Raw genomic sequence first — 26050 nt, forward strand, 5'->3', positions numbered from 1 at the left:
CTTTTTTTTTTTTGAGACAGAGTCTTGCTCTGTTGCTCAGGCTGAATGCAGGGGCACAATCTCGGCTCACTGCAACCTCCGCCTCCCAGGTTCAAGCAATTATTCTGCCTCACCCTCCTGAGTAGCTGGGATTACAGGCACACGCCACCACGCCTGGCTAATGTTTGTATTTTTAGTAGAGGCAGGGTTTCACCGTGTTGGTCAGGCTGATCTCGAACTCCTGACCTCGTGATCTGCCCACCTCAGCCTCCCAAAGTGCTGGGATTACAGGCGTGAGCCACCACGCCCAGTCTCCTTTTCTTTCATTCACTAAGCCAGGTCATTTGTTCTGGTTTTTGCTGACTACAACCCCATGGTTGTGTTTAGTAAATTGCTTTCTTCCCTGTACTTCCTGTAGGCTGGGTGTTAGATCTAGAGGTTTAATTGGATTTGATTTATTTTTTTAGCAAGAACACTTTATAGGTGGCATTGTGTATTTCTGTAGGAAGGCATATAAGGTTTGCTTATCTCTTTTTTTGTGATGTTAGCAGCAATTCATTATCACTGTCTAGAATATTTTCTTCATTTTTTATCACCCCTCAACCCAACCATCAAGCTATACACCCCTTCAGACCCTCTCCTCACATTCACTCTCTCCTTTGTACTGTTTTAACTGACTAGAAAATGGTTACTTGAGGCTGGGTGTGGTGGCTCACGCCTGTAATTCCAGCACTTTGGGAGGCCAAAGTGGGTGGATCACCTGAGGTCAGGAATTTGAGACCAGCCTGGTCAGTATGGTGAAACCCTGTCTTCATTAAAAATACAGAAAGTATCTCTACTAAAAAATACAAAAAACTAGCCAGGTGAGGTGGCAGGCGCCTGTAGTCCCAGCTATTCGGGAGGCTGAGGCAGGAGAATGGCCTAAACCCGGGAGACAGAGCTTGCAGTGAGCTGAGATCTGGCCACTGCACTCCAGCCTGGGCAACACAGCAAGACTCCATCTCAAAAAAAAAAAAAAATACAAAAAGTAGCCTGGTGTGGTGGCAGGCGCCTCTGTAATCCCAGCTATGGAGGCTGAAGCAGGAGAATTGCTTGAACCTGGGAGGTGGAGGTTGCAGTGAGCTGAGATCACGCCACTGCACTCCAGCCTAGGCAACAAGAGTGAATCTCCATCTCAAAAAAAAAAAAAAAAGTAAAGAAAAGAAAAAGAAAATGGGTACTTGGTTCTGAGTGCATTTCACAGATACAATCTCCATGGGAAATAATCAGAATGCTCATTAACCTTTAGTGTATATACATAGAATTTTCTAAGTTCCCACCTAGAGTGGATATTTTTGGCTGTGTCCTGTGTTAAGTGCTGGTGGGCCCCCTCCCACTTTAGAGGCTGATCAGCCACTCACTGGTGTTTTCTGGGAAGCTCTTTCTCCTCATCATAATGAGGACACTCTCATCCTTTGGCCTTCAGGTGATGTGTTAGGAGGTTATTGGAGCTGCAGTGGCCCTCTTCTGACCATAGGAGCAAGCTTTAGGATTAAAACCGATGTGCCCAGGATGATGGGTTGAAATGTGGAAAGAGTCTAAGTCCTCAGTAAGCCACTGAGCCACTGAATTATTAAGTAGGATAATTGGGATTTGTGAATTTCCTCCCTTGCAACAAAACAGTCCCCGAGTTTCAGGTTGAATGTACAAGCTTAGCAGGCAGAGCCAGCCTCCAAATGCCCTACCTCCACACTTCTTATTCTAGCGGATTATGAATTTCATCTACTTTAGTTGATTACTTGTAGCTACAAACAACCAAGCAGACACACTGATTATATACACGTAAATCTATTCTATCTTTCTCTTTACTATATATTTAAATCTTTGATGGAGAGAAAAAGCCAATGGAACTTGACCTTGAGTTTTCCATAAAACTGAACTCTTCCTTAATGACCCTAATAGAGCTAAAACTATGATTGAGATTGCACAAAGCATTGAATCATGAAAAGTAACGTATGATGATGTCATATATTAAATACATTCAGCTTTTGGTAGGATATAAGTTGAAAAAGCACACAGCAACTTAAAAGTGGAGATGGAGGCCTAGAAACTTCTATGTTGGTGAGAAGAGGTGGAATTAAAATATTTTCCAAGCATTATTCTCAAAGCACATAACTGAGAGTTGACTTTGAGTGTTGGCAATAAAGGAAGACTTTTCTCCTATTATGATATGCTGGACATAACATTGTTATTAAAGTAAGTAGGAGAATTCGAATTTCTGAATCTCCTCCTTTGCAATGAAACAGCTCCCCAGTTTCAAATTGAAAGTACAAGATTAGCAGGCAGAGTGATGAAGATTTAAGAAAAAAAGTATGGACTGGTTGCAGTGGCTTGCACCTGTAATCCTAGCACTTTGGGAGGCCGAGGCTGGAGGATGACTTGAGTCTAGGAGTTCAAGAACAGCCTGGGCAACAAAGCAAGAACCCATCTCTACAACAAATACAAAAATTCGCCGGGTTTGGTGGCGTGCACCTGTAGTCCTAGGGACTTGGGAGGCTGAAGTGGGAGGATTGCCTGAGTCTGGAAGGTCAAGGTTGCAGTGAGCTGTGATGGTGCCACTGCACTCTAGCCTGGACAACAGAGCAAGACCCTGTCTCAAAAAAAAAAAAAAAGAAAAAAAAAGAAAAAGAAAGAAAAATAAAAAAATATGATGCTCAAAATCGATTTAAGAAGGAGCCGTAGAGCTTGGGAAAGCAGAGGATAGCTGATGATCTGCCCTGTTCTTGCTCCTACTTCTTGTGTTTTGCATTCCCACATTGTGTTGTATGGAAGCAAAACATCATTGTTTTACTGGTCAGTAGATTGCACCTTTCTCCTTGCAGACAACAAGGTGGTGACAGCAACTGGTTCCAGGAAGCCCCTGGTAACAACTCTTCTTTGTGTTGTGTGAGGAAGCTGTGGCTCATAAGTGACCTCAGCAGATTTCCCACCCACTCCGCTGGGTCCCTCAACTCACAGAGACTCATTGTTAAGGACTTTCACTCTGAACAGCTGCTGGCGCTTGCTGGCTTCATTCACTATGAAGATGGCGATCAGACACCCCAGATTTCAAATAACCTGTCCTATGATCAGACCATGGGTCAGCCCATTGCCCTGGTGTCTGATTAGGAAAGTATGATCACTGTCACCATAGCACAGCGCCTCCCAACTTCTCCACCCACTTGGAGGCTTTCCCCACTCATTTCATTGTTTTGGATATCACTTTACATTGGGGCCCTTCTTTTCTGCAAGAAGCAAAATTTCCCCATCCGTCTACAGTGGAAATACCCTCTCTTCAGGGATCATGCCTAGGTGAAATTCCATTTCGTCAATACGTTAAAATTAGACAAAGTATGGCAGGAGCCTAGCTCCCTTTGAAAAGCTACCTACCTAATCAGTATTCCAACTGATTTAAACGTCCATTATCACAATAAAGTTCAAAGCGTTTAAAGATGCATGAAGTGATGCATTCAAGCAGGTGAATATTACTTGTCTTGGAAAAGTCACTGGAGGGTGGAAGGCAGGGTTAGGGTTCAGCTTTTGAGATTAGATAAGAGCAAAGAGCAACTTCAAAACTTCCTGGGGGAAGGCTTACTGTCACCAGTGGTGGGGCAGGCAGTGGGCTTACTGTTCTCTCTGACACTGTGGCTTGGGTGACCAGGGCACAGAACATGTCAGAATCTTGGGTATCTTCTATGGTACTTAGCCCCGTGAGTCAGATACACCAGAGGTGCTCAGGGGATGCTTGTAGACTTGCTTTTACAGACAACTTTCACGTAGATCTAATGTGTGTGCCACATCAGATGGAAACATTTGCAACCATCTTTCTGGTCCACAGTGTCAAAACATGCCTGAAATGCCACAAAGAATGTTTGTATTTGAGCATAATTTTTCAGGGAGGCAGGGCTTTGATTTTCCTGATTTTTTTTTTTTGTGTTTAATTTTTTTTAACCTGACTATGTAGCAAGAATATTAGAAATAAAATTTAGGAGAGGACAGACAGTTCTTGGGTGTATGGAGACTGGGAATGGCTTGGGGCAGCTGAATAAATAGCATACGTGTATCTGGCTCTCTGGGCCCTACCCAAGCCTTTTTACAACTACCAGGTGTTTTATAGACACATTTTTCTATGAAGTAGTCAAACTGTAAACAGCATGAATCCTGACTGATAATTGTGTCTTAAAATAATAGTCATAAAATAAAGAAAATAAGAGACAAGCATCACCATGATTTTCCCAATTGAAATGTCTTTTGGTTTTGCCTTTGGTGGCATGGGGCATGGGGCCAAGGGTATGGGGGCATTTGTGTGGCATTCACTATTTTTTCAACCTGTCCTGATTATGGAACCCTTTAAAGTCTGTCCTCCACTTGGAACCATGGTGCTCTGAGAGGATGCTGAACTCACAGCAACCCACACACAATTCCAGTGATACTACTGCAATGTTTTGTACACAGAATCGTAGGTTTGTTGGTTAAATGTAGCACCATATTTTGTTTTAGCAATTTGTGAACAGTTTAGCTTCTCCTTCATACTTACAAGTTCATCAGGCCAAGGATTAAATCGTATGCACCCAAGTACCTCTTAGTATAAAAACATCTGCACTCAGTAGCATTTCTGGCGAGCAGGTGGAGGAAGGGCCACGTTTGCCAATGTCATGAGGGGCCGGCATCTTTAACCTTCACGCTCATATCACTAGCCTTGCCTTCTTCACAACAGAAATGTTCTCCCACTTCCTGTACAATTCTCTCAGATTCATGGTACAGTAATTTGGAAAGGGACTTGAGAGATTATTTAGGCTAAACCTTTCATTTTATAAATGACAAAATTAGGGTTGAGCAAAATGGGGTGATTTACTAGTCTGTGCAAAGCCAAGAAAAAAATTTGAGCTTCTTAAAAGTCATTTTTCCACTGAAATATTTTAACTAAAATATCTTCGTTTCACTGTTAAATATATGTTCTCATGTAGTTGCTATAATCAGTTACTTCTCAAGAAAAAAAGAAAGCTTTATTTCCCATATGACACATTTCAGAATATTACATAAGAAGCTCTCACCAAGACACCAAGGCAAAATATATATGACAAGCCAAAGACAGGTGCCATAAAAAGATAAGAAATCTTCAAAGGGGTAATCCCAAAAGTGGCAACATGACATCACTCTTCTCTGCCTACTTTCGAGGTAAGACGATGTTGGCGTTCTGAGGGGCCCAGTAAATAACACCTGTCTTTCCCCCTCCAGGTCCTGCATAAATTGAAAAAAATAAAACGTAGCAGATGGACTCAAATGACACCTTCATGACGGAGGTGCCAAGCTGGAGGGCAGGAGCTGCCCTCCAGTCCTGGTTTAGGCGGACCTTCTGAACGGGCCTGAGGGCAGGACCCCACGGGCAAGGAGCGGAGAGGAGCTCAGAGGGGAGGGCGGGTCCAGCTCTCTCGGCGGCCAAGGAAAAGCCTGGAGTGTTAGAGCTGATGCAGGACTCTGCAGGGTAACCGAGCCCTCCAGAGCAGGGAAGAGCCATTCTCCATAACAAAAAGTCAGGACCGGCTGAAAGCCCCTCCCAGCCCTCCACCCTCCGTCGACGGGGCTTCCTTCAGAGCCTTGCCCCATCCCTGCCCCGTGCTGGCGGCTGGTGTTTGGCTCCCTCCTAGAAAAGAGATGGGCCTGGGTTGGTTGAGAGAGAGGAATAGAGAAAGACAGAGAGAAGGCTTAGCTCCTGTCCAACAGGGCCACCTAGAGGGACTCTCAGGCTTGAGCGGGGAGAAGCAGAGTTTTGAGGGAGAGCTGATCAAGGGAACCTCAACAAACAATCCCAGCCATGGAGGCGGTGGTGTCTCTGAAGACCCCATGAGAGCATCAGACAAGGGAGAGGTAACTTTAAATATCACAAGCTAAGCCAGAAAGAAAGAATCTGCCTTATGAGACGATCAATTAATTAAGAGCTTTTCTCCCTCTCTCTTTCCTCCTCCCTCTTCGTGCTTTGAGCCTGGAACAAATCATGGTAGTAAAATGGAGGCAGAAAGCTGGTAACAGTAGGTGGAGGACAAGAAAAGACGCCTCCCGCCCCCCTTTACCTGGCTTCCTGGCTGCAGAAGGCCCCACACAGGTGAAGGGAGAAGCTTCAACTGGAAATCTGGTTTTAAGAATTGATTATGGGCCGGGTGCTGTGGCTCACGCCTGTAATCCCAGCACTTTGGGAGGCCGAGGCGGGCGGATCACGAGGTCAGGAAATCGAGACCATCCTGGCCAACATGGTGAAACCCCGTCTCTACTAAAAATACAAAAAATTAGCCGGGCGAGGTGGCGGGCGCCTGTAGTCCCAGCTACTCGGGAGGCTGAGGCAGGAGAATTGCTCCAACCCGGGAGGTGGAGTTTGCAGTGAGCCGAGATGGCGCCACTGCACTCCAGCCTGGGCGACAGAACAAGACTTGGTCTCAAAAAAAAAAAAAATGATTATGATACAAAACTAGATATTCTAACTTCTCAGTTGAGACTGTTGGAGACTTAGAGTGACTATAGGACTTTTTGTTACTTAAGGGTGATAAAAACAAGTTGTAAGATTATGGAGATTTTCATTCTGGGCAAGGGAAGAACTTTCCCCTATTGAGTGATCTGAAAAGGACAGCAGGAATCAAAAACAAGGTTGCTTTCTCATTTGAATATATTGTTTTCTTCTTCAAATCTAAAAATCTGTTGATTTCATGTTTTCCCTTTTATTTCTCTAACCCGCTGTAATGTGATTGTTTCTGGTATCCCTAAGTTTATCAAGCATACTACTAAACCAGCGTTTGGTACTTTAAGAACACTGGACACTCCAACTAACCAGGGGCTGAATCCTGCTGACTGCACTCGCTATGTTTTGTTCAGGTGGCACGGTGCCTGGGAAGCAACTACAGGGCTGTTCCTCCAGCAGGTTATGAACTCAAGAAGTAAAATGAGAGGAGAACCCAGGGCCACCAGGCTGCTGCCTTTTAGTTTTGGTTCAAAATAAAGAAAAGAAGAACAACAATGATAAATGTATTACAGTCAGTAACCATTTCTGATTTACACTCAAGGTGGTCTTGCTATGATCTCTTCTCAAAGCACTCTTCCAGCAAACAGCACTACTATTAAAACCTGCTGGTGATACATATTGTTTAAGAATAAAATCGGCTGGGTGTGGTGGCTCACGCCTGTAATCCCAGCACTTTGGGATGCTGAGGCGGGTGGATCACCTGAGGTTAGGCGTTCAAGACCAGCCTGGCCAAGGTGGTGAAACACCTTCTCTACTAAAAATACAAAAATACAAAAATTAGCCAGGCATGGTGATGAGCACCTGTAATCTGTAATCCCAGCTACTCGGGAGGCTGAGGCAGAGAATTGCTTGAACCTGGGAGGTGGAGGTTGCAGTGAGCCGAGATCGCGCCACTATATTCCAGCCTGGGAGACAGAGCAAGAATCTGTCTCAAATATAAAATAAAATAAAATAAAATTAAAATTAAAACACACACACAAGAAAACAAAGTAAAACTTGTTGGTGAGCAAACCGAATGAAATATGTTAAATCTCTGTCCAATCCTGTCCAAAGTCAGGCAGAGGAGGCCAACTTGAGTTCTCATCACCATCTCCCAGCACCTTTTGTTGTTTGATTAGAATAGATTCCCTCTGTAAGACATTAATGATTTCCAAGGCTGCTTTAAGAAGTTTCTTTATTATACGGGAAGTGATTGAGAACTGGCAGTAATGAATCTGGCTGTCTCTGCTTAGGAGTTTAAAGACTGTTCTGATGACGATAATTACATTTTTATGAATATCCAACCTAGCGAGTAACAATTTTACTATGTCAGATTTGCACCACACAAAGATGCATCAATTTCATCTGCAATGAAAAATAGAGCCTAATAGCACAGTTATATTTATATGATAGTCAAACATCAAGATGCAACGTAAGTGCTTCAACTAAAATAATTCTGATCATTATTTAACCTTGAGATGATTGAGGTGGAAGCTTGTCAGCTTACTTTTTTCATGATTTTTGCTGTTTTGGTTTGATTTTTAAAAATCCATAATTAACATTTATTAACATTTGGATTCTACCCCAACCTCCATGATGTGTGGGCAAGAGAAAAACAACAACAAAAAAGATCCATAGATATGATTAGTGGTCAAAGAGAGAGTATTAGGTAATTATAAGTCATAATTATGTTCTTGGTAATAAAATACCATACTAACTGTTTTTCTCCTTTTCTCTGCTAAGTGTCTTCAACTATAATGCAAATTACGGACAATGTATTTAGGTTAGATGCTATACATACAGAGTAATTTAATACAAAGAAAACTGTTTCATTGTGATTGTGCACCAGAGCTATTCCAAGTGTGGTCTGAGAACCAGCAACATCAAGCATTTCTCTAAAACCTGTTGGAAATGCAAATTCTCAGGCGTTACCCCAGATCTCTTGAATCAGAATCCCTAGCAGTGGGCATAGGCACTCGGGCCTCTGTGTTAACAAGCCTTCCAGGAGGTGCGATGAGGTCTGAGAATCACTGCTCCAGCATCTTGTAACTCATTCTCCCCTCCCTAAAGTGAAACACTGATAAATGTGGAGGCTGCAATCCCAGCAACGCTGTAGGTGTTCCTTGTTAGCTGGAGGGGGCATGTGTTCCCGGAAAGGGGGCCCAAGCGAACAGGCTGTTTTGGCCAAGTCTCTTGAGTCCAGGTTCCTCTTCAGTGGGTTTTCTCTTCTCTTTAAATCTCCTGAGGTCACAGTGTGCCCCAGGCCATGGTTTCTTCCCATTACCAGTCATAATTGTTTGTTTAGCCTCCCTGGTAGGAGGGATGTTTATGATGCTCCTCATCATGTGAGGACTTCCACCACCCTGAATCCTTGTTGGTGCTTCCCCTCTATCACTGAGACTTCATTTCCTTGACATCATCTTGAGCTGCTTAAACATTTTTTTTTCCAGATGGAGTCTTGCTGTGTTGCCCAGGCTGGAGTGCAGTGGCACGATCTCAGCTCACTGCAACCTCTGCCTCCAGGGTTCAAGGAATTCTCCTGCCTCAACCTCCCGAGTAGCTGGGATTACAGGTGCATGTCACCACACCCAGCTAATTTTTGTATTTTTAGTAGAGACAGGGTTTCACCATGTCGGCCAGGCTGGGCTTGAACTCCTGACCTCGTGATCTGCCCATTTCAGCCTCCCAAAGTGTGCTTAAACATTTTTAACATCCACCATGATACTCTTCTATTTTTCTTTATGGCAGAAGCCACACTATTTACCTTTTGACAGCACAATGGACCAAAATTGTTTACCAGAACTCACCAGGAAAGTGGCATGGAGAGGGGCCACACATTGCCAACACGCTGAAGGAAACGCAGTAGAACACCCACTCAGTACAGAACGCTGATGCTCCCTGGCCAGGACTGCACAGTGCTGTCACTGTAGGAGTTTTCTTTGGCAAAGAGGATAGGGTAGCAGGTAGCATGAGGGAAAAGTGTCATCAGAATTTGGTGACAGATAGACAGATAGATGATAGATAGGTAGATATAGAGATAATTTTTATTGTGGTAAAAACATAATTCACCATCTGAAATATTTGTAAGTGTATGGTGAATACTGTTAAGTATATTCACACTGTTGTGAAACAGATCTCCAAACTTTTTAATCTTGTAAAACGGACACTCTATACCTTTTAAACAACTCTCACTTCCCCTTACCCTTAGCCCCTGGCAACCACCATTCTACTTTCTGTTTCTATGAATTCAATTACTTTAGATAGCTCATAAAAATGAAATCATCCAGGCAGGTGCAGTGGCTCACACCTGTAATCCTAGCTCTTTGGGAGGCTGAGGCAGGAGACTGCTTGAGCCCAGGAGTTTGAGACCAGCTGGGTAACACAGTGAGATCCCATCTCTGTTACTAAAAAAAAAAAAAAGGAATCACTTGGTATTTGTCTTTTCTTGAATGGCTTATTTCACTTAGCATAATATCCTCAAGGTTTACCTAACAGAAAAAGTTTTGAAGGACTGCATATTCGGGACAATAGCATTCTAATGAGTCAGCACACATGGGACAGTGTTAAATGAAGTGAATCAGTGTGACAAAAAGTGAACACCATCTTGGTGATTTAATTTTCATATTATTTCATATATTCTTTTTTATTTTAATTTAGGCAGGCTTGGCTGGGTTTGGTGGCTCATGCCTGTAATCCCAGCACTTTGAGAGTCCAAGGCGGGTGGATCATTTGAGGTCAGGAGTTTGAGCCCAGCCTGGCCAACATGGTGAAACCTGCTTCACCATGCTAAAAATCCAAAAATTAGCCAGGTGTGGTGGCATGTACCTGTAAGCTCAGCTACTTGGGAGGATGAAGCAGGAGAATTGCTTGAACCTGGGAGGCAGAGGTTGCAGTGAACCCAGATTGCATCACTGCACTCCAGTCTGGGCGACAGAGAGAGACTTTGTCTCAAAAATAAATAAATAAATAAATAATAAATAAATAAATTAAAATAAATGGATGCGGGCTCTGTCGTCTATGGAGATGGAGTCATCCACATTATTTCATATGTCCTATATATTTTAATACTTTTTTGTTTGTTTCATGTTTTAGTCCAGGTTCTGGCTTTATGAATACATTGTTTTAGAGGCCCAGTGCAAGGGCAAAATCTTTAGAGTGGTGCTTCTGAAATCTGAATGTGAATCAGAATGACCTTGAAATTTGTTAAAAATACAAATTCCCTGGGTTCCAGGAGATTCTTATTTTGGGGTCTGAGGTGGAGCCCAGGAATCTGCATTTAACAAGCACTCCGGTGATTCTTTCCTTCTGAGAGACACTGCAAGTCTAAATCAGCGGGGTAGAGCAGGGCCTGTGAGGGTGAAGCAGTGAGGCTCAACCCCTTTCACAGCTGTTGTAACTTCTTTGGATCCTCCTGATGCATTGTATCTGGACTTTGAATAACAATTAAGGTACTCCACCTAGTTCTAGAGTTCCTCACGTCCCTGCCTCAGCCCCGCCCAAAGACCATAGGCTTCCTGAGATACAGGCGTTTTGCAGTACTGACCTGCATATCCTCAGCAGGGCTTACTTCATGCTATCTGTTGTGAGAAGATGCACAATAATATTTGTCAAATGAATGAAGACAATAAGGACAGAAATGTGAAAAGAATGTGACTGAAAGAGTCAGAGGAGTTTAGTCTTGGCCTGTAAGCCTAACAGCTGTGAGGCCTTAAGTTACTTTCTCTCTCAGGCCTTAGCCTGCACCTGTGACATGGGGATCAGTTTCTTCCTCCTTCCTCCGAGGGCTGCTGTGGGGTACAATGACATAAGGTATGTAAAAATGCCTGAAAACTGTAGAGCCACTCTTTTCAGTTGTGTTGAATATGACTGTCTTTTTGCTCCACGGAGTGTTAGGTAGTATGAGGAGGCAAAGAACACAAGGTTTACTTCTGGCTATTACCGAAAAGCAAATCCTATTATTTGGTATTTAAAAGAGCCACATGGATTTTCCAACTCCAAGGAGAGTGAAAAAGAAATTTAATACTAAAAATTTATGATAGGAACAGTAGAAATATAAATAATGAACAGTACAAAGGAAGGGAGATTCACAGGAAAGCAAATTAACTAGGCACACTGCAGTTTGATTCTGACATGGGGATTTCCTGTAACCTGTAACTGCTTAATGAAATGACATCTGAACTTTATTGGCTTCTCTGAGATCACCTTAAAAGGTAGCAGGTATCTGATAAGATGAGCTGAAAAGCAAATTTATATAATATCCTTTTTAAAACTTCAAGGCAGGGATTATAACCACCCCCTAAACTGCAAAGAACCAAAAGAAGTTGGATCACATCCAAGAAGCAATGTGCCCCAGGTGGTAAATGCAGAGCCAGTCCACAGTCCAATGAGGAAAGTGAGAACAATGGAGGAGCTTTCCAGGAAGCTGTGTTTATTCAGTTGAGCCAACTATCTCATTCTCAAATGAGGTCTTCCATTGTCTTGGCTCATTAAAAGTTCTTACTGATAGGAAATAGCGGTGTTTTTTTAAACTGACAAATGAAAAGTTAACAATGATATTACTCCTTATTCAAATTTGATCAGGCAGCTTTGAGTTTGAATTCTCATCCACTTAAGGCAAGTGGCTTGAGGGAAATTTCGAATCCACTCAGGCTTTGATTTCTCTATGTGTAACGATACAAAGATTGGCAATATTTGTAAAGAGCCTAGATCAAATTGTAGTATTGGTGGTGGTTATATGAAAAAGAAAGACAATATTTGTGTTGTTATTTAGATACATAAATTAAGCAGAGTGTCTTCCTTTTAAAATTTTTTTATTGTTTTAAGAGATGGGGTCTGTGGCACTCAGGCTGGAGTGCAGTGGAAGGATCATAGCTCATTGCAACCTTAAACTCCTAGGCTCAAGTGATCCTCCTGCCCCAGCCTCCTGAGTAGCTAGGAGTATAGGCATATGCCACCATGCCCGGCTAATTTTTAAAATTTATTTGAGACAGGGTCTTGCTATGTTGTCCAGGCTGGTCTTGAATTCCTGGACTCAAGCAATCCTCCTACCTCAGCCTCCCAAAGTCTTGGGAATACGGGTGTGAGCCACTGTGCCTGACCATGGTAGTGTGTCTTGATGGTATAAAATTACTGTTCATTACTGTGTTCGATGTTTTTTCATTTTCCCATGGTGGCCTCCTTTGGGACTGTCCATGCTTTTGCTCCAAGAGTAAATCTCAAAGGAGCAAGCATGAGTGGGAATTTTCCTTGCATGCTCACAGCCAACCAAACAGCCCTATGTCTGTGATGAGATGCATTCCAGAACCAGTTGTAGGATGGGGTTGGGTTGTACCTACTGGCTGAAGTTTTTGTTAGATCTAGAATTTAAACTCACACTTGGTTCTGGGACTAGTATTTAAAAACTTCCTATTATATCATGTACGTCTTTATATTCCTACTGCTTAATAAATTATAGTTCCTCAACTTTTGTTGATGATTTGAATAAGTAAATGTACAAATAAATAGCAGGGAGTACAACAGCTCCATTAAATCATGTGGGTTTTTCCAATTATTTGCTGCTCTTTGTTTCTGGAACTGATCTGAGATAGATAGCATTTTGATGGGTGAACTTTAACTTACCAAAGCAGACAGAAAACAGGAAAACGGTGGGAGTCCCTATGACTAAAACGTATTAAGTCCATGATGGATATTCCAGGTGTTCTGGCAGGCATCTTCCTGGCCAAAACTTAAGCTGAATTTGAGCTCAACATCTAATAACAGCTGGACTTGTTTTCCAGGGACCTTAAAGGTCAAAGGTATTTTCTTAGATAGGTCATGTTCTGGGGCTTTTGACTCTAATGCAATGTGGGCAATGCAATGACCACGTTACTTCAGAGACATTGACAGGCCACTCAGGGAGTATGAAGGAGGCAAACACTTTGGTTCTCTTATACCTGTCACTCACGGGAAGCTGGTGGCTTAAAGTTATTAAGACATTCACTTTGGTTGAGTTCTCCACCAGAAGTTGAGCAAGGCAGAATTGCAAGGGCAGGTCCAGGTTTTGTGAGGTCTGAAGCTTTAGACAATATAAGATGCCCTATTTAAGAAAAATAATATAAAATCACAAATAAAACACTAGATATGAAAATGAGAATTTAACTTGAAGCCCCAGCCAGGCACAGTCTCTCACACCTGTAATCCTTGCACTTTAGGAGGCTGAGGTGGGAGACTCGCTTGAGGCCAGGAATTTGCGACTAGCCTGGGCAATATGGCGAGACCACCCCTCTTTACAAAAAAAAAAATTAAAAAATTAGCCAGGCATGGTTGTGCACCTAGTCAGTCTCAGTGACTCAGGAGGCTGAGGCAGGAGGATTGCTTGAACTTAGGAATCTGAGGCTGCAGTGAGCTATGATCATGCCACTGCACTCCAGCCTGGGTGACAGAATGAGACCCTTTAAAATAAAAATAATAATAAATAGTTAGGAACCCCCCCCTTGCAAGTGGGGGATCCCAAAGCTCGAGCTTAATTAACTTCTTATAAATGCACCTATGTAGTAATGGAAGCAACATTTTAAGACAAAGGTATTTGTGCTATAATGTTGATGAGTGGGACATTTCTAAACATTTACCAGTAAGAGAAACACGTACATGCTAAATGTAACTCCAGACATAGACATTAAATACCAAGTTTTCAGGCTGGAGGGAAGTGAGGCTGGGGGAAGACAAGGGAGAAGGGAACTGGTGACTATTAGGTACCCAGGGAGCCTTCAATTAGTTGGAATGTTTAGAGAACTCGGAATCCTTGAATTTACCTTCCAAATTAATCAAAACCCAAAAGATGTAACTTATTGGTCATCAAAAATCCTTCCAAATACTGTTTTTTTCAAGGTTCCTGTAGGTTTAACAATTTTTTAAAAACTAGTGGAATTTACTGTGACATTGAGATTAGAAAAAAAGAAAGCAAATGAATTACTTTAGGGGGCAAGAACTATTTTAATGTGTCTTCTCCACTAGTATGCAAGCCCTCTGTGGCTTGGGTGACTAAAGTTGCCCCCATGCCTGTTTGGAATGGGAGCTGGCCTCCTTAACTGCCACTCAGAGATCGCTTGACCGCTACAGTCATGGTGGGGATACCAGTTATTAATAGGTCATTTATGGTGAAGCTGGTAAACAGTAAGGGCTCAATAAAAACTTACTAAATGGATGAATGAAATAAATACTTCCACTTTGAACAAATGAGGCCAGACTTAAAGCGGTTTTTATTCCTAAAGATTCTGTAACTGAATTTTTTCAAGACTTCTTTGACTGTGTTTGAGAATTCCGTCATGAATACGGCCGAGGTTTGATGGCAAAATGATTAAGAAATGAAATGGAGTTAATTTTCATTGAGTGCCTAACATGTGCCAGGTATCTTGCTTGAGTTTTGCATATTTACTTATTTATTTTAAAATTTATTTATTTATTTTTCAATAAACCACCTACAAAGCTTCTGGATGTGTAATATTTAAGCTTTGTAACCATTTTGCAATCAAGGAAGCTAGAACTCAGACTTAAATAACTTGTCTATGGCCTCACAGGGAGCAAGTGGCAGAGCCAGAATCCAAACGCAGGTTTGTGGGTGCAAGGCTTTTGCTGTGACGCTGTAACCTCTCATTTGGCCTTTTCTTTCCAGCCAATGCGAAAGACACATGAAACAGTGACAGAGAGAGGCAGGAAGGACTATGAAGATGGGACAGTACAGTGAGAAGTCACATTGTCCGTCATCAGTACATCATTTAGGGCCTTAAATTGCCCATCTGTGAGCCCAGACAGTTGGACTGGATGACCTCTGAGTGGGGTGACCACATGGCCTAATTTTCCAAGGCAACCCAGACTTATACCTGTTTTGCCACTGCAACTATTAGCACCGCTTCCACTCTCAAACATGTTTCATTGTGGATCATAAATTCTAAGGTCGCCCTATCTTTGAGGTTCTTTCTGGCCCTTACTTTCTGTTATTTCATATTGAACCCAATAATGTTTCTTTGATGACTGAAGCACGATAAAATTTCATTTTCCAGGCCTGGAGGTACAAGGAGGACAGTAGGTGAGGTGGCCCTTACTTATGTAGAGGTTGCTTTGCATTTCTGATATGGATATTTTTTCAGTCTAGGAGCTAGTGCTCTTTCCTTTCAAAGTACACTAGTACATCCCCTTCTAGTGGATTTGGCTTCAGTTAATTTGGGATCATTATATAAATATTTGTTTCCGACTTCACACTAATAGTGGCTACTCCTTATTGAGTGCTTACACTAAGGCTAAATGCTGAGTGCATTATCTCATTTAATGCATATATTAATGCTATAACATAGTTCCTCACCTTATAGATAAGGAAACAGGTTTAGGCCGGGCGCGGTGGCTCAAGCCTGTAATCCCAGCACTTTGGGAGGCCGAGACGGGTGGATCACGAGGTCAGGAGATCGAGACCATCCTGGCTAACACGGTGAAACCCCGTCTCTACTAAAAACACAAAAAAAAAAACTAGCCGGGCGAGGTGGCGGGCGCCTGTAGTCCTCGCTACTCGGGAGGCTGAGGCAGGAGAATGGCGTAAACCCGGGAGGCAGAGCTTGCAGTGAGCTGAGATCTGGCCACTGCACTCCAGCCCGGGCGACAGAGCAAGACTCCGTCTCAAAAAAAAAAAAAAAAAAAAAAAAAAAAAAAAAAAAAAAAAAAAAAAAAAAAGGAAACAGGTTTAGTGAAGTGACTTGCAAGTAAGAGCCAGGTCTTAAGCTCTTAGCCATTCTTCTATATTGAGATCTGTATATACACATACAGCAGATAATTAAGAAAGTTATCAGGCTCCTAAATTCCCATTGGCCTTTCCTGTATTTATCAGTATCCATGCCAGTGTTTGTCATTTCATCATCCATTGCTTCAGCCATCCATCTTTACCTCCTAGTAGAAACATCTGCCTCAAGTAAACAGATTTTGACTAAGATGCAGATTCTCAGAAAAAACGAAGATTGGATTAGCAAGTAGGTGCAATGAATACTTACTTATACAAACCTTTTTTTGTCTTTCTTTTCCACAGTTTAAAACGGAAAACAGACACTTCTTTTTTGTTTATATTTACATAAACAATACTTAAAAGAAAAACCACCAGTTGACACCATATCATTCTGCTTTTCTTTATTGTCTGGCTAACTTACAAAGATGCAGATGTCTAGGGGAGTCTCTACCCTACCATTTACACTATCCTGATGACACAGATACCAAAATGTGTCTGTTTACATAGTGCATGGTATGAAAAAAATGTTTTTCTTCCTCTACGGTCCTTGACTAGAAGGAGGAAAAAATTAATTTCACGCCAACATTTTTTGGGAACTTTAACAATCATCCCATTTCTGCTACTAAAAATAACAAAACTGGTATTACAATTTAAAATATAAAGACCTAACAGTTTTTACAAATATGCAAATAATCTGCTACTTAGACATAAAAAAAGTTGACTTCTTTTAAATCACAAAGTAAGGCACCATTGGATTAAACATTTCTCCTGGCTTTTACTAAATAATATGCATAGTGAAATAAATACTGAACACTGAGTTTTAATACTGTAATACATTTCAATATAAAATAAGAGGTGAATGTTAAAATACTGTATTACATGTTGAATACATTTATCTGAAAATTTTATGAAAAAAACACACATGTAAGCTCTGATTTCAGGGAAGAAAATATCCATTTTTGTAATTTTCCATAGTTTAAGATTTTACCACAGAACTTATTCAAAGTTTTAGATGCAATTAGGTTGCAAACTTTCAAAGAAAGGGTGTAGGTGTATTAATGAAACACTCACTTAAAACACTACGTTCTAAAAGATCTCTATTCTGGATGAATGGCAACTTTGAGCTATGACCCTGTTTCAAATTTAGAATGGTACCTGCCAAGTTCAGATATGCAAAGGAATTGTCCAATTGTTACTACCCCTTATAAAATTCAGACCCACTTTCTCTGAGTCAGACTTTTCTCTGTCTGTCATATTTTCTAGAAAGGGCAAACTCCATCTTTTGTGAAATGGGTCATTAGGCTTTATCACAGGGATGCTTTTCACTGTTGAAATCAGATAAAAGAATCCCAAATAAATGATGCTGCTAAATTACCAAACTGCTAGAGATTAACAAATTTTTTTAAAAAACCAACACTTTGCCAAGCTCGTTACACCTTATTATTTCTTGATTCTCTTTGAGTAAAAAGCCCAAATGACTGTATGGAAGACAGATGAATGGTCGATGAGAGAGGAAACACAGGTTCTCTAATGTACTACATCAGGACTTTGGCAAGGAAGTTATAAAAATATAATATATTCAAATCAGTAACTTCATAATTTATTAGACATCCCATTTATTAGAACTCTAAGTTCTTTTGCTTTTATATAAATGAAACATTTATTCTATAAATAGAAATGTATTTTTCAGAATTTTCTTTGGGTTGGGTTCTTGTTAGCATCTCCCAGTAATACATTAATAACATACTGAAACCATGATACAATGTTTAGGTAGATATACATATACATATGTGGTCATGTGTTTTTAAAAAACAAGTAATGGTCATTTTAAACAAAACCATATAAAATATCTAAGTGGAAATATTTTTTCCCAACTCTATAGCTAGATTTAAAAGTCCCAGTAAAATTTTGTAAACAAAATCATGTAAGAAAAGGCAAGGCTGGCTCTTCCCTATGGTCCTTTAGTGGAGCTGTATTTGCATAGATCCTAGACAAATGATGCAAAACAAATTCCCTCCAATTTCCACTAGCAATCTCCCTAATTCGCTCAACCCTTACATAAGAATCAGATTCAGATTTTTAGAGTTTTACCCACCAACTCAAATCTGTTCCCTTCTTCTTCCATGTTTCTGATTTGACACCTTTCCCTGACTTTCTTCCCTCCTACCAAGCCTTCCTAGTCTCTCCCAGCCTCAGGAGCTTGCTCAGCCAGAGAGGAACAAAGGCTGCTTCCATTTCACAAGGCAGAAGTCCAACTGACAAGTGAGGGCGTGCGCCAGCTGGTTCTGAGCCCGAAAGTCCCGACAGGCTCTCCGTTTCTTTCCAGTGGCTTTATTCCACATGACTTTAGTAAACCGTACTCAATTAATTTCTGACCTTGGTACTTTGGAGCAACACTTGTATACAGATACTAAGGGAAGAGGGAAGATAAGGGAGCAAAATCGAAGGTCAAACTGCGTGTCAAACAAGGTACTGGGTCCTAATTTTATTTTTAGTTGCCTCTTGAATCGTTCAAGCCCATCTTGCCTTTTTTGTTTTTTAAACGAGGTTTCTGTACTAGCTTCCATCTTCCAGACTTATGCTGTCTAATCCAGTAGCCACCAGCCACATGTGGCCACTGAGCACTTAAAAATGTGACTAGTCCAAATGGAGATGTGCTACCAGTAAATGTAAAATACACTCTGGATTCTGAAGATTCGGTACCAAAAAATAATATAAAATATCTCATTAAAAGTTTATGTTGATTACAGGGTGAAATACTTTGGATGCATATTAACTTGTTGAAAATATACTAGAAATGTTGAAGTTGTATATGGGGCTCACATTATATTTCTATTGGACAGCTCTGTCCTGGAGCTGAGCTCGGACTGCCAAAGATTGGACATCCTGTGACTGCAAAAGTTTCCTGTGAGCCCTTACTCAGCAGCTTGCTTAGGTGGTCTGTGGTTCATGGAAACAGACAGGAGGCCAAGCATGCGAAAAAGGAACGGGAGAAAACAGCTCTCAGGGACTTTAATAATTACAGTCTGTGGCAAATAAGCAGTGAATGTTTGGATTTGGTTGGTGGAAAGCTGGGATGCAATTCATCTCTGCCTATTACCACAGAAGCCTATCGACCCCGGCTGCAGCTGAAGCAAGCAATAGCCTGGAGAATAAACAATATGAAAAGCTAGGTGCATTTCTTACTGATGCCCACGCACACACGCATACTCCCACTCACCCTCCCATCTTTCCTCCTGCCCATACATGGGGCACAAGGGAAGAAGCGGGGAGGAGGGTGTGCAGTTCTTAGATAGCAACAGAAGCAGCTCTTGAGCTTGGGTAGAGAAGAGCAGGCAAAGATCACCTCGGGATGGGAGGGAGTGGTGGGGCACCCCTTTCTCTTCGGTTGGATCCACCTTGGTGAAAAAACAGACAAAATATAATTTTGGTTACAAAGCTGATGTTCTCATTGTGGAAACTCGGGGATGGCTGCATGGGTACCCACTACCTCATCCCTATGACCAGGACTGTCAGCTAACTGGCATATGTTGTGGATGAGAAGTGAGAGGTGAAAAGCAGCAAGTAATGTTCTGAATAAACATCATGGTGGATAATCCATCACTGGTTCCCAAGTATTTGTACAAAGTTAAAAAAAATCATTTTCTTCTTATCACAGTGTGTGTTTATTATAGATTTAGAAAATATGGATGAGTAAAAACAAAGAACTCACCCATTCCTCCAGCACCCAGAGATAACCAATTACGTGTATATTTTTTATTTAGGAACAGTTCCCCGTTTTCTTCCAGAAATAAGATCATGTAATCAGTCTGAACATCTTTCAAAGGCATTACTCTTTGCAAAGATTATTAATGACAGACTGTATTCCAAAATATGAGTACACTACAGTCTACCTAGTCAATTCCCTTTTGTTGGACATTTAGGTATCTTCTAATTAAAAATGAGAAAGCTTTTCTGACAGTAGCCATCCTAATGGGTGTAAAGTTGTATCTCACTATAGTTTTATTTGCAGTTCCCTAAAAATCAGTGATGTTGAGCATCTTTTCAAGTGCTCTATCAATGTGTTCTTTTAAAAGTTATTTATGGCCCTGTTGTGGTGGCTCACACCTGTATCCCCAGCACTTTGGGAGGCTGAGGAGGGAGGATGGTTTGAGCTCAGGAGTTCGAGACCAGCCTGGGCAACATAGCAAAACCCCGTCTCCAAAAAATTAGCCAGGCAGGTTGGTGTGTGCCTCTCCCATAGTCCCAGCTACCCAGGAGGCTGTGGTGGGAGGATAACTTGAACCTGGGAGGTCGAGGCTGCAATGAGCCAAGATTGTGCCGCTGCACTCCAGCCTGGGTGACAGAGTGAGACCCTGTCTCAAAAACAAAACGAAACCAAAAACCAAGCTATTCATGGGCTATCAGTCCACTGTAACTAGGCTTAAAACCCATTCACATAAAAAAAATTCATTTACTACACAAACATTTGTTGAGAATTTAACAGGTGTTCGGCATGAGGTCAGGTGTTCAGATGCTGTGAACAGGTCTAGCCGGTGCACGTGTCAATCAGGTAGGTCTGCTCTAACCACTACTCTTGAGACTCAGTGGGCTGGAACTGACAGATTCCTCAGTAGGGATCTTGATAGGGACTTTACTAGTCCATTTAGGGATTTCTGAGAAAGAACCAAATTTCTGAGCAAGGAAAGGAGTTAGGAGAAAACACTGAAAGAGGCGCCTCTTCCTCTCACCATCCCAACCAAATATTTTCTTGGGCAGGCATCTGATAAAAGACTCATCTGGATGAAAACCAGACACCTATCATGGAGCCCTGACCATCAACTGACCCGCCACAAGTGGTTAGTAGAATGAGGGCTGGCCTAGTCCAAAGCTGTAATTAGAGTACACTCCAAGTGCATTCGGTACTGCTCAGGGCTGTCTGGGTGTGCTCTCAGGCTGTGGGCTGGGAGGCTGAGGTCGCTGCAGAGCAGAGGAAAACTTGGTACTCGACAGTGCCTTATTTATTTTTGTTAGATGATATATTATCATTATAAAATATTAAACATGCCTAATGCTGGAAATATTTAAGGCAAATGTACAAAAAAATTTTGGTAGACAGTGGAAATTAATTCACCAATTTAAAAACTACTTTTAGGCTAGGTGTGGTAGCTCATGCCTATAATCCAGTGCTTTGGGAGGTTAAGGCAGGGGACTACTTGAGGCCAGAAGCTCAAGACCAGCCTGGGCGACACAGAGATATCCTGTCTCTATAAGAACATTTTTAAAAAGAAATACTTGAAAATGCCCTTTATGTTTCAGGCTCTGTGCCCCTCAAGGAAGATACAACAGTGAGCAGGACATAGTTCTAGTCCTTACATTGCCTACTTGAGTCTTAAAGGAGGATGGGAGGAGAAATATGCTTAGCTATTACATTAAAAATCTAGAGGGTACAGGGAAGATGGTCTGTTACCAATTTAAAAACACAAATAATATTTAGAATAAGAGGAAAATAGTAAGTCAGAAAAAATATTTAGAGTCTATATGAACAACTCCTTAAAGTCAATTCGTTTATTGGTGCCCATGAAGGAAGAAGGGTTGTACTCTTATCAAACAGAAGCCCTTCCTCTGGTGAACACGTACACACACACACACACAGAGCATTCAAAGATACCTGTCCCATGTGAAAACTTACTTTCTACTAAAAATTTTTCTTTTCTTTTCTTTTTTTTTTTTTTTTTTTGAGATGCAGTTTCGCTCTTCTTGCCCAGGCTGGAGTGCAATGTGTGAATTCCGCTCACTGCAACCTCCGCCTCCTGGGTTCAAGGAATTCTCCTGCCTCAGCCTCCTGAGTAGCTGGGATTACAGGCATGTGCCGCTATGCCCGGGTAATTTTGTATTTTTAGTAGATACAGGTTTTCTCCATGTTGGTCAGGCTGGTCTCAAACTCCGGACCTCAAGTGATCCACCCACCTTGGCCTCCCAAAGTGCTGGGATTACAGGCGTGAGCCACTGTGCCTGGTCTTCACTAAAAATTTCAATCATCAACTCTTGTATAATGATTTTATTACAGCTATACCTCTTCATTAGGTATTGTCTATGAATGCAGTCTTCCACATAAACAAATTTTTCCAGGAATTAAAGTTTTCCTTTTAAGCAGTAGCATTCTGTTTTCTTCTAGCATTTGTCCATGGAAAATTTCCTATATTTTCTAACTCTTTAAATTTTTCTACAGTGGCACAAAGCACAGGTTAACTCAATTAATTTAATCCCATTTAACCCAATAGAAATTTAACCCAACAGAAACATCTGGTGTTGTCCTGCGCTGTAACACACAGCACAGCCATGTTCCTGTCTCCTCCTCTGACCTGGGACTGCCATCTGTCACTTCTCTCCCATGTCAGTGATTTTGCTTCTCACTAGTCTTAACTTTAGCTGTTACTAATCTCCTATAAGGTTTGGAACCAACCAACCAAAAATTACTTTAAACTGTGTTAGAAAACAATCAATAGGCTCTGAGTAGGTATAAGAAGCTCTGCTAGGGAGTGAGGCCATGGCTAGGGGTGTTGTGACCTATTTGACTTATTAGGTTATGTTTTCTCTATTTCTGGTTTGGGAATTTGGCTCTGAGGCTAAGGCTGCCATGAACCTCAGCCTCATGGGTGACATATGCATATTTCATGCTAATTCTTTCTTTATTGTATATATTTATTGTTGCTGCTGTTGTTGTTTTTTTTTTGAGACGAAGTCTTGATCTGTCGCCCAGGCTGGAGTGCAATGGTGCGATCTCGGCTCACTGCAACCTCTACCTCCCGGGTTCAAGCGATTCTCCTGCCTCAGCAACTGAGTAGCTGGGATTACAGGTGCACGCCACCATGCCTGGCTAATTTTTGTATTTTTAGTAGAGATGGGGTTTCACCATGTTGGTCAGGCTGGTCTCGAACTCCTGACCTTGTGATCTGCCTGCCTCAGCCTCCCAAAGTGCTGGTATTACAGGCGTGAGCCACCGTGCCTGGCTATTGTGTTTTTTTAAAAGTAAATTTAAGAGGCTTTCCAGCAAAACCCTGGAAAGCCTGCTAGACAAATTCTGAAAGAGCTATAATACTTCCTATACATTTAATGTTATAAAATTCCAGTTTGTCTATTTTCCCTTCTTGTTGACACCCTTTTTCAATGGAGGAAAAGCAATTTACTTCCTTATGGTAGCATGACCTACATTACCAGAACAACAGAAATAATTTAAATGTCCATGGTAATGGTAAATTACTATATGCTGAAATAAAAACCATGTGGTAACATGGGCACTATTTACTAAGCAATGTTATGTAAACCCCGCCACAAAACTATACACTGTCATTATAACTACATAAAAAATCAGAATTATGTGGATAAAAAATTGGATGAGAATCTGGTAAAATGAAAATATCTATTATGTAGAGAGATTTTGGATATATTTACATTTTCATGTAATGCTCTGTAAAGCTATGATTATCATATGTTTGAAAGATCAAGGCAGTTACAGGGAGTTTTTGTTATAATTGATCAGACATTATGCCAATTTCAAACTAGAAGGAATAGAAGATGGCTCTACTTGTACTGTCTCAGGAAGATGAAAACGGAGGACGATCGTCCAAAGAAGCAAAATAATAAAATTTAATACTAGCAAACCACGGTATTTTGAGTTTGTAATGACACATTAAAATAACTGTTTCTCATATGCATTCTGGGCATCTGCAATTTCCTCACTGCCTGTGGAAGGGGAATTTACTAGAATGTAGATGGCTCCAAAAGGTTCTCTACCCCACTCCAGGCAAGAGGCCTGGACTTTCTATACAGCCTGAGTGTCACTCAGGCTATTCAAGCATGAATCTTCAAAAACCTTGGCAGAAATACTCACTCCGGCTTTCATTTCTTGCCAATTTGCTGGGATAACTTTTGGTCGTTTGTACATATGGCTCTGGAGGTGGCAAATCGGAAATTGGATGGAAGTAGAATCTGCTTTCCCACTCATCTGGGAAGAGAAACAAGCAATATCTTCAGTGACAGACAATCTGCTATGAAGACTTACGTAACGAAAGGCACAGAATGAAACAGAGAACCACAGACATCAGTGCTAGTTTTTATGCCTAGAAGTTTACAGAAAAGCTGGAAGTGCTGCAAAGGTCACAAATTAGTACACTGACATATATACAGACCTGCAAATCAAAGCAAAGTGGTTTTAATGAGAGTGATTAGGATCCAGCCAGTCCCTCTTAGGAGCTGGGGGCTAAGGTATAGGACACCTTTTTCCCCATTGATAACAATGGCAGAGATAGGCAGTTCAACATGTGCAGGCCGTCGGGCCTCTTACCTACAGTGAACTGTTTAGAAATGTACATAAGAAGAAGCTATTAAAAGATTCTTTTCAGAATCCTGGAATCTCTGGAAAGTTAACTAAAATGAGACCCAAACAAAGAACAGATCAGGGAAAAATGATCTGCCTTTTTGGGAAGTGGGGAAGGGGGATTACTAATTTTAATTTGAAATCACTGTGGGCCTTAGAATGGTTAGTTAGATCAGTGCAATGGAGTGTGATAATGATGGAACAAGAAATTAAACGCAACAAGCAAACCACATATACAAACAGATTTACCATTTAGTTGCTGCCCTATAGCCCAGGGAGTCGGACCACACCTCACCTTCACATGGAGAGTCTTGGAAGCCATTTCTAATAGATGTTGATGGTGGAGGTGGGGGAGGTGCCCCAGCACTGGGCCTGTCAGGAGGAAGGGGAGGCCTGGGTCCACTCCTTGGACTGTCTACTCCACTCCTGGACGGCAACTGAGGGGTGGCAGGCAGGGCCCGAGACGTGCTGCCGTTTCTGCTTATTGGAGGAGGTGGTGGGAGGGGGCCTGGAGCAAAAAAAGACACGTAGTGCAGAACCTTATATCCATATTCCATCACCATAGTCACCATTAGTGTACAGCTGATGGGGACCTGCTGGACACATGCCCTTTAATTAGGGTGGAGATTTTCTAGGGCATTTGGCTGAGAAATGAGTAAACACACAGAAACACAAAAAATGCATGTGTACACATGTATATGCAAAACAAGTGCATACTGATAGCTAAATGGGTGTTTTGGCTTTGAATTAGTACTGAGATTGGAGATGGCACAGTGAAACTGAAAACAGGTGAAAATCTGTTTATACTGAAAACCATATAATTAAAAAAAATTTTACAATCCTTTAAAGAGCTATTGAACTAATTACTGTGACATGATGAAATAATTTTTTAAAAAAGAATAAGATAGTTATGAAATTATTTTAGGTCTTGAGAAGAATGAGGTTCTTTAAATGCAGTTTTGTTGTTAATTACAGAAGCACGTTTCTGTGATGCGTATGATCTGTTTCCAGGCAGAAGTGGCATCAGGAAACCAAATACCAGTCATCTTGAGAGCAGTAGGAGTTTCTTCTTGGTTCTTCCTCTTTGGGGAGGCAGATGAACACAGGGAGTGACAAACAGCTAATCAACATCCATGGCTATAAATGCTAATGTGAATCTTGACCTTGAGCAAGCTGGTACCCTATGGAACTTGGTTTCCTAGTTGTAAAAGAGTGCCACATGGTCACCTGTCTCACAGTACTGCTGCCAGGAAAAACTAGTGAAAATGCAAATAAAAAATACTATGTAAGTACTTGAAACCATTTTTTAAAAATGTAGCAGTATGGTATAACCATAAGTTTTTAAGTTTCTAAAGAAAAATTCAAAGTAAATTATTTTTGATAATACAAAAGAAAACCATCTTGCTTTTCCTATCCTCTAAATGCAGGGGCTATTTGAGTAGTAAGTAAACTAAAAAAA

General features: G+C 41.4%; 2 protein-coding genes and 1 non-coding gene across 7 annotated transcripts in view; all 3 read right to left on the reverse strand.

The window, feature by feature from the left end:
• CIRSR (corepressor of RBPJ and splicing regulator) overlaps positions 1–26050 on the reverse strand; it is a 501165-nt gene that overhangs the window by 184499 nt on the left and 290616 nt on the right. The gene's annotated exons all lie outside the window — the stretch shown is intronic.
• WIPF1 (WAS/WASL interacting protein family member 1) overlaps positions 16619–26050 on the reverse strand; it is a 119485-nt gene continuing 110053 nt past the window's right edge. For all 5 annotated transcript variants that reach the window (XM_007965404.3, XM_073019825.1, XM_007965407.3 and 2 more), the window contains 3 exons: positions 24887–25099; positions 24106–24219; positions 16619–19630 (listed from right to left, as the gene is read on the reverse strand). In XM_007965404.3, coding sequence (XP_007963595.2) covers positions 19575–19630; positions 24106–24219; positions 24887–25099 — 383 coding nt within the window. In that variant the 3' untranslated portion in view covers positions 16619–19574. The remainder of the gene's footprint in view (positions 19631–24105; positions 24220–24886; positions 25100–26050) is intronic.
• LOC119625479 (U7 small nuclear RNA) lies at positions 23253–23315 on the reverse strand. The gene has a single exon (XR_005241672.1). It is a non-coding gene; the product is annotated as a U7 small nuclear RNA (small nuclear RNA).

Source organism: Chlorocebus sabaeus, chromosome 10, assembly GCF_047675955.1.
Source record: "Chlorocebus sabaeus isolate Y175 chromosome 10, mChlSab1.0.hap1, whole genome shotgun sequence".
Lineage (NCBI taxonomy): Eukaryota > Metazoa > Chordata > Mammalia > Primates > Cercopithecidae > Chlorocebus > Chlorocebus sabaeus.